The 9,686-nt window shown below is 33.4% G+C and overlaps 1 protein-coding gene across 1 annotated transcript; it reads right to left on the minus strand.

The window, feature by feature from the left end:
- Positions 1–7,526: 7,526 nt before the first annotated feature.
- LOC149565850 (uncharacterized) lies at positions 7,527–9,415 on the minus strand. Its single transcript, XM_089817275.1, has 3 exons — positions 9,189–9,415; positions 9,027–9,095; positions 7,527–8,301 (listed from the first exon to the last, which is right to left on the minus strand). The coding sequence occupies exons 1-3, from the start codon at positions 9,360–9,362 to the stop codon at positions 7,891–7,893; spliced, it is 654 nt and encodes a 217-aa protein (XP_089673401.1). The 5' UTR covers positions 9,363–9,415; the 3' UTR covers positions 7,527–7,890.
- Positions 9,416–9,686: the final 271 nt, after the last annotated feature.

Consider the following 9,686-nt stretch of genomic DNA (forward strand, 5'->3'; position numbering starts at 1 on the left):
TTTTCCTAATTTTTAATTAGGACAAATGGCTTAAAGGTTTAGAATTTGGACTTGAGAATTTATCTCCCTTCTCTTACCATTGAGATAATGCGATAGGGTACGCTCATCCTAGCAATTCAAGGAAGTCGATGCCTGGTACTTGTAGCCTGCATAAAATTCATACATATACAACACAATATTCTAAGCTAAACAAGCAATGGCAGGAAGTGATGCATTGTGTAGATCCCGATTAGTAGGTGACTACGACTCCCTTCCTTAACCACATCAGAAATGCCATACATAAAGAAAACAAATATACACACCATACACATGCAGTATGGGGTAAGTATCCATAAGAAACACATATGATAATCCATCTAACTAATCATCATCAATAATTAAAAAACACTGTAATAATCATCATACATACATGAAGTATAGAGTACCAAGTAATCTCATCATATAACAGCTAAATTTGAAACAATATGTGATAATCTGAAAGTAATGCTACTAGCATCAAGCATAAGACTGGCCTAAAAGAGTTTGGTAATGATAACAAAAATGTGAACTAAGATCTAGCACTACAGGGTTAGTATTTCTAGACATTCTACTATTCATTACATCATTATCACACTTAGGTTTCTTACAATCAATTGCTTTATGACCCATATCATGACAATTATCACAATAAAAGTCCTTAACATGATTAAATGACTTATTTGTACAATCTCTTTTCATATGACCTATTCCATTACATGAAAAACGCTTTCCTTTAAATTCATTCTTTGTTTCCTTAAGAGATTCCACTTGCTTTGGTTCATTCAAAATTTCAACTTCCTTGTTTTTCTCAACTTATTTAGATTTATCAAAAGATTGACTAGATTCAATCTTGTCATCAAATTTACCTTTTTCTTTCTAACCTGATCTAATCTTAGGTTTCTTCATAGACATGTTAATTAGATAACCAAGACCAACCTTATCATAAGTAGGTCTCTGTATTGACATTGAATCATCAAGTTTTTCTCCACTAGAACAAATCTTCTCAGGTTGTTTCTTACACTAAGTTAATTCACCTTTCACAATAGTGTTGTACTTATGAAGTTCTTTATGATCTTCTTCAATGTTTCAAACTCAGATGTCTTCTTTGCTAGACTAGCTCCAAGATCTGCTTCAAATTAGATTTAACTTTGCTAGGATCATTTCTCAAAGTTAACTTCAAATTTATAATCTTCAATTCATGCTTCAAGATTTTGTACTTTGTCTTCAGTTTTGAATAATCATCATCACTAGTTCCAGATTTAGTATATTCAGGCTTGGATTTGAGATGTTCAATCTTTTCCTTCAATTGGCCAATGTATACTTTGGAGTCTTCATTTTTTCCTTTAGCTTATCTCTTTTTTCAGCGAGGAGATCAATTTATTCAAGAGCTTCTTCAAGGTTCTTCATAAACTGTTCCATATCCGTAGGAATCTTACTCAAGTTATTAAGTCTCTTCAAAGTAACTACGCTCTGATACCAATTGGTAAAAATAAGGATTATTGAGACGGGGGAGGAGAATTAGTAATCTACAAACTTTAGTTGCCAACTAGATATTATTTCTTACTTTAAACCATGCATAACAAAGCAATAAAGTAATGCTAGATAGTAATAGTAACAATACACAATGATAACTAATAACACCATATTTTGTTAATTAGGGAAACCCTGGCCAAGGGAGAACCCTGGTGGGGACGATAACCACTAGATAATGTATTGATATATAAGTTCCTTGTTAGAGGATGGACCCTATTAGGAATCAATGAGAAACTAAATATAAGGAGTCATTGTTAAGAGATTCCAACCCTATTAGGAGTTGTGGTATAGTAAGTGCAAGATAAGATCACTGCCTAAACATGCACTTCTAATTACAGGAAGAGCTCACTTCCCAAACAAGTAATCTAAATTTTGGAGTATAGGTACTATATCTTCTTCTTTGACTAATCAATCTCTAATCTTTAGCTCAATCTCAAATTAGAAAATAGGTTATACAAAACTTCACATATATCTCTTTCATAGTAAGTTCGCACATTACAATATTCACACAACTTACATCACAAAATTACACTTCTTATCACAAGATGTCCTTTGCATAAATACCATGCCTTTACAAAAATTGTTTCTGGGTTGGCTAAGACTACAATCCACCTTTCCAACTTAGAGTTAACATATAGGATGTCAACCCTAATTGGACAAGTAATTAGATCTTGTAAACAAAATAATCCTTTTGTTCAATTCCAATGTCCTTTTTCAATTCATGAGTATCTCTCTTATAAACATTTCGCACTAACTTGTAAGGTTATACACATCATCACCAACATGTATATTATCTCCATCTAACTTCACTAGTCATAATATGATGTCAGCAACAAGTTATAAACAAAACAATACACTGTTGTATACCAAATTCTATACTTAGAAAATTTCTTGATTACCAATCACTAACTATCTTTATTTCTTAGGTTTAAGCATGTGCTTCATCTGTTTCCATAAATGACAAAAATTACGTATCTTTATTAGCCAATTGTCAACAAATGATGATGAAGATGGTGGTGGTGGTGGTGATGATCAAAGTGACAAGTGTGATGATGGTGATGATGAAGACATGGATGAAGATGATGATCAGTGAAATGTTTGTTGAGGTATGATTAATGTCCAAGTATGATGGGGTCATGATTTTTATTTATAGAAAATTTTTTGATTTTGATGAATGCATCATGTAATTTTCATCTTCTACGTAATTTTTAGTTTATAAAGCATTTTAAGCGGACAAATTTTCATTGATTACAATATGAGTGAATTTGACAAGTGAGGTGACCAACTTTTCTTTCAAAACCATATATGCAGATATAAACATTAAGTAGAACATGTCCAATATATTTTTAGATATACACATTAGCTAAACCAAATTTTTGGTTAACTTAAGACAAATGATTTACATATGCAGGCTATTCAATGCCTTTGACCATGATCTTGCATAGTCACATCCATTGACAGATATATGTAAATAGACCCTATAGATATAATTTTTTATTTGCATATCTTCTCTTTACAATCAACATCAAATTTTGTCCTAGAGTGTGTCTCATTTTATGGATTGCAGGTATTACCAAATAGATATTTGTCTAATCTATCTTTCTCGAGTGAGGAAAATGTAGCAATAGAAGAGAAAAGTGAGACATCTAGTAGGTCTAAAATAGGGAGATCAACTAGAGGTCAGAATATTAGAAGAAAATTCAACAAATGAATGCAATTTTTTCTTACTAGGGGGAGGGGGTAATGTTCTTATGATAATGAGACTGAAGGCAATAGAGAGGTTCCCTTAAGCTACACGCATCTTCAAAAAGAATGGGTACCCAAGGAACTACCTCTAGTTAACACTAATTTTTCTATTAAAGAAAGGATATAGCACATAGCCCCATCTTCATTACATGTTTTGTGCCTATTTTCCATGGATGGCATAAAGGTCTATTACAATAAAGTTGTTGAATTGATTGAGGATGTAGGACCTTATTACAATTACAATAATTGGATGCAGATTGTGTAATATAAAAAAAGTATGTGTAGGTATGCATTGTTACCAAATTATATACAATACAAAGAAAATGATCAAAGTCAAATGTTCAATGTGCATATTGATGGAAGGCCAAAAGAAATAGGGAATAATGTAGGATTTATAAATAGTTCTTGACCTGTGTCAACTAATAAGCTGGCCAATTGGATATTCGAGGCATGCGAGGTAAATCGTGTTTTTGCATGTGTGATAAAATAAATAAGTGCAAGGGAAGAGCTTATGATAGATTACAATTTGAATTGTGTAGATACAAAAAAAATCCCTATCATCAAACTAGTATGTATAACATTTAAACCAATTGCGTCTAATTAATATTGACTCTAATATACAATCTACTTTATTATTAATTTTTTTTTTGGTAAATCTATTACTTTCATTTTTCTTCTAATTGCTAATTATTACTAATTTTTTTCATATGGAAACATGGATTGACCACCACACAAAGGCGAGGATGCACCATCTCACACACCTTCTTTAGCGAAGGTAAACCTTGATCATTGTAATTGTTTAAATTATATAGAAACAAATGTCATATTATTATGTTCTTTTCTTTTATGGCTTTGTAGTTATTTTGATGGAATTTTACTGATATTGAATTTTTCTAATATACACATTTGGTACACCAAATTTTTCTTTGAAAACAATATGTATAGATATAAACATTAAGTATTGGTGGCTAGCTAAGGGAATCAAGGAAAAGGGTCTAATAAGAAAAAAAAAATTAACAAAAGACACAACAAGAGAAATAACACTCAATCTCCTAACCATAAGACAACTCTAACAATAAGGGGAAATAATCTAAGAAGGAGCTTCTTAATTGTGTATATTGTAAGAATAATGGACATGAAGAACATAATTGCTAGTGGAAGGAGATAGATAAACTCAAGAATCCTCTTAAGAAGAATAAAATATGTCCACCTTCAAGAATTACTACTACATCCTCTTCTTCACATTTAGATACAAGAAATGATCACATGTGAAAAGGTCAAGCATTAGTTGATAATTACACCTTACTTAAGTTTACTTAGGATAATGAAATTTCATATTAGTTGTAACATAGCCAAAGAATCTTGGGAAAATCTTATTATTTTTAATGGTCAAGTTGAAAAATCTAGGGCTTTTTAACTTGATAGAGATCTCATCCTTTTGGATCGCAAAGACTTTGATACAATCCAAGACTATGCAGTTGAATCCATAAAACTTAACGCTAGACTTAAGGATTATGTCATGTACAAGTTAGATGAGAACTTAATTCAAAAGTTTTTACATCTTCTTCCATCTGAGTATTCAAAATTTATTTCTAGCTTCAAAACCCACAAGTTAACTATGGGTCCTTCATTCACATGCCTTTATTTGATGCCTTTACAGATATATTAAGTGTAGAGAAAACAAAATTGATGGCTATGGGGATTATCAAGTCTTCAAAGTCTAAAACATTGGTGGCTAGTAAAGGGAATCAAGGAAATGAGTGTAACAAGAAGTAGAAACCATGGAAACAAAAGACACAACAAGAGAAAAAGCACTCAGCCTCCTCACCACAAGAAAACACCAATAATAAGTAGAAATTCTCCAAGAAGGTGTTTCTCACTTGTGTAAATTATAAGAAGACTAGACATGAAGAACACAATTTCTCCAAGAATGAGATAGATGAACTCAAGAATCTTCTTAAGAAGAATTAAAACACTCCACCTTCAAGAATGATTACTTTATCCTCTTCATCACATGCAAATAAAGGAAATGATCACATGGGTATTGGTCAAGGATTAGTTGCCACTTTAAGTCAAGATTTAGGGAGATGACTTGTAGATTTGGGACTAATTGAATCATATGGCATCTTTATAGTTCATGTTCTCATCAATTGATCCTTGTCAAACTCCACCTATTTTTATGGGCAATCACACTTACATGAATATGATTAGGAAAGTAATTATCAATACATGGGAGGGATACTTCAACGATGTGTTGCACATATCTCACATAAGCCATAATCTTATTTCTATCTATCACCTCACTCATGGAGAAACAAGGATGACTATGTGATTCACACTTGATTTGGTTTTAATTAGGGACTTGGAGACTAGAGAGATTCTTTCTATAGTGTTGATTAATCATGCATCTAGAATATACTTCTTCAAAGACTCTTCTCATGATGATAAAAGTGGTTCTTCAACAGATTTTGATTGAATTTCTAGTGATAATTCAAATTTTGAGGAGAGCCTTGCCTACTTGAACTTGGGTATTCTTGCATGTGATCAGGTTCTTGAACCATCCATTTCTTTTTCTCTTATTGATATTGCATCTACTATTGTTCCTGATGATACTTGCACTCACACACCCATAGATTCAGGTGATTCAATGCATCAAGATTTTTATTGTCTTCCAAACTCAATTTCATGGGATGACTACTTGATAGACATTGTAGGTTTGGTTGTGAAGTCAGACACATTTTAGATTTGAGAGATATTAGTGATGTCATTCATATTCTCTTAAGTGAAGATGATTCTTCTTCAATTATATTATGAGGGAACATGCTAACTCTCATCTTCATTCTCTACTTGACAATTCTTTCAATGTTGACATGATGGTGGGTACTTTAATATCTACAGTTGGAGGATTTCATTTTATCTTCATAGGAGACATTTGAGTCTTTGACAAATGTTGTATATTCATCCTTAGCTGATCTTGGCTTGTATTTTTTTTTTGTAGAGTGGCATGGTACACATGATTCGAAGGAGGGAATTTTTCAAGATTGACATGGGGACACTTGAGCACATTTTAGAGATTTTGTTAATTTAGAGGTTTCTTCCTAAAGATGGAGGAGGCTCCTTAATACACCTTTGGCTTCATTTCTTCCTAAGGGGGGAAAGGTTGTTCTACACTGATGGAGCATTTTTTATATTGAAATCAGAGCATCTACCTTAGTTGTACATTCTACATTGAGGGGAGGATACTTAGTCTCTCTTCCACTTCTTCTCTCCTATATAGGATAAAATAAATACATATATTTCTAGTGGCGCAAATATGATCAATTCCTTTATTTTCACTTGAACTAAATAGTGTGGTTATCATTGATATTGTAACTGCAATAATTTTTAACACCATCTTCACACATACTAAATAATAGAGACATAAAACCATTGTATAGGAAACATACTACATGCATTCCTAGCTTTGTTTCCTCCCAAGGGAAGGAACTTTATTTAATGTGTTTGGACCATTTTAAATATTCATTATTCCATATCTATCATCAACTCTGCCTTGCGATGGGGTTGCACAGTATAGATTTTTTAATTCCCTCTTATAGGAGGAATTTGTACTTCTATGAAATTTATTTTTTCACATTCTTCTTTTAGAGAATAATACATTTTCTCTATTTGGGGAGATTTTAATTTTTAGTAGGTTTTCCCTTTTTTCTTTATTTGTTAGAGATTAGAATGTGGCTATGGATTTCTAATAGGTCACGTCGTAGACAAGATCCATTTTTTCTTCTTTGAATTAGTGCATCATACACTTTCTTCCTAAATTGCACTTCAATTATGTGTTGGTGTTATAAATGTTTTACCTAGCTATTTCAACACCCAAGTCATATCCACACTTGCTACCTTATTTTACTTAGGATGCATATAACATAATTATCACTATATATCTCAAGTCATAAAATTAAGTTATTCGTCAAAATATTATGCAATCTATGTCTGACTTTGGTCTACAATTAGGTTTTCCTTTTCAAACAAATACAATAAATTACTGATTTTCCTAAACTACTAAATTTTTTTCCTCCTTTTTAAATTATTGTATAATGACAATTATTGAACAAGTATTTTTTTGGAGGAGCTCCCATGAATAGTCTATCAACTGAATAAAGACAAAAGTAAATACCTTTAATAAGGAATAATATTTAATGTTTTTATAAACAGACTAAAATTCGTTTAAAGAATTTACACAATAAACAAAGATAAACTCTTCACGTTGATGATAGTATCTCAAAATGCAAGACAAAGTAAAGTATTGAACTTAGCCAAGATTCCATGGAAAGGCTAAACTTATGGTCCAAAGTATTGAACTATGCCAAGATTCGTAAGTATCACCCATCTGCAACATCCCTCCCTAGCTCCCCTTCCAAAATATCTGCTTCCTGAATATTCACTTCCGGATCCATGCAAGGGCACTGCTTAGAAGGTTCAAGTCCCTTCCCAAATGGTGAAGCGACCTTTAGCGGATCAGGCTCACCTAAAAAAGGGTTCCCTATGTACAACCATCAAACTTATCCACGCTTACCCTGGAATTTGGATAGAGCTTCTCTATGTAACATAGACAACCTGGCACACATTGTACTGCAGCTTCTTCGCTCCCATATCTTTCCAGAATGGCAGTGCAGGATTTCCTTCTGGATTTTTCTCCAGAGCCAAGGCAGATTCAACTCTATCCCATACTGCAAGACCAATTATCTGCTTCCCATCTAAGGAGTCATAGAAAGACAATGAAATCATTCCTTTGAAGCAGTTGAAGTAAGATCTGAGAATGGCAAGGCAGGAGTAAGAGAGATCGTGCTGTCTCTCCCAACTGCAGTGTATTCGACGCATGCTCACTGTGTCTCCAAGCGACAGCTCTGTAAAAGGCACTCCTTTACCTGCTTCCTTTGAAGTGAAGCGGAACCAGCCTGAGTCAATTATTCTCACTGCACACTTCAATCCCTTCGTGAATGCTGCTGCCTGCATTTACACCAAATATAATCTCATCAGCATCCTATCCTCAAATGTTTGCCCAACCATTAATTTAGAAGTGTGATTTCAGATCAATTACCTAAATAAATCCTATAATAAATTCTATTAAAAACATGAAAAAATGTGTGAACATCCAATATACAACAAAACTTATTCCGTCGTTCTCCTATCCTCATCTTATCATGACATGATTTTTTTAGACAGGCCAATTTAAATCATATTCACTTTTTTAATAAAATCTATAGAGAGTCTTTTGTCTATTGGTAAAGTTGAATGGTTTGCAAAGAGCTCATCAGAGTCCAAATCTTGCTGAGTGGAAGATCCCTGAGGAAGAGAAAAAGATGAGGGAAATCGTGCAATATTAACGGGCTGTCCCTGTTCTACCCTAACAATATTAGTAAGGGCCTTACCTTTCTTACCTTTGCGTTCGTTCACAGTTGACCAACTTTGACAGAATGAATACCCCTCAGTCCTTAATTCTTAACTGAATAACTGAATAAACTACCCATAAAACTGAACCTTAAAATAAAAATTCTATAGAATCCATTTGTTTGATGGATCATCTGAAATCATGCTCATTCCTCTGACAGAGTCTATAGATTAAATCTGTTCGGATGAATCGGTGCTCATCTTTTTAATAGAATCTATTAAAAATCGATTTGTTTAAACATTTTATAAATAGATTATACTGGCACGATGAATATCTAACATGCCTCAGGCAGATTAGAGCTGGATTTCTCTTCACTTTGAGATTCCTCTTTGCATGTAGCAAAAACAGCAACCTGCATAGATAAGTAAATTTGGGCGTCATTAGAACAATATAGATAAATAAAATAAATGAAAAGGCCAAAAGCTAGATAGAAATAAGCACATACCCATGAGAAGTCGAGGCATCTGAGAATGGTGACGGTGATGTTGTGGGTCTTTTCGATAAGAGAGGCAACAGTGACCATGTGGGTGAGTGCATCCTCAATATTGCAGCCATCCTCTGGCTTGAATCTACCAAATGACACGGTTCGGCACTCTAAACTCTCAGTAGAAGCAGTCATTTTAATTTTGATTTCTTAGACACAAAAGTCTGGTACAACATATTGGTTTCGTTGGAGATTTGTGTGGAGTGAAATACATTATAAAGAATACACAGAGTGGCATGCTTATTGGACTCTATTTGCAATTTTTAGGTTTGGAAGTGCATGCTGACAATGAAGGGAGAGAGACAGAAAGAGAGAGAGCGAGAGTAAAGGAGAATGAAATAGAAGTGCGGCCATGTGTCTATAGATTCACCAAACAGATGGTCGCGCTTGGTGAGAATCCGTACCAGCAATTATCTGAGTTATGGCAATTCACCATTTATCTGAGTTATGGCAATTCAC

This window comes from Cupressus sempervirens, chromosome 3 (assembly GCF_028749045.1).
Source record: "Cupressus sempervirens isolate cs-2001-9-10 chromosome 3, ASM2874904v1, whole genome shotgun sequence".
NCBI classification, from domain to species: Eukaryota; Viridiplantae; Streptophyta; class Pinopsida; order Cupressales; family Cupressaceae; genus Cupressus; species Cupressus sempervirens.

Bases quoted from the DNA above. Each gene is read 5' to 3' on its own strand.
- LOC149565850 (XM_089817275.1), bottom strand. From the start codon at position 9,362: ATGACTGCTTCTACTGAGAGTTTAGAGTGCCGAACCGTGTCATTTGGT. The intron at 9,096-9,188 runs GTATGTGCTTAT...TTATCTATGCAG, and splicing joins GATGCCTCGACTTCTCATGG to GTTGCTGTTTTTGCTACATG. The intron at 8,302-9,026 runs GCATGTTAGATA...GTGTAAATGCAG, and splicing joins CCAGCTCTAATCTGCCTGAG to GCAGCAGCATTCACGAAGGG.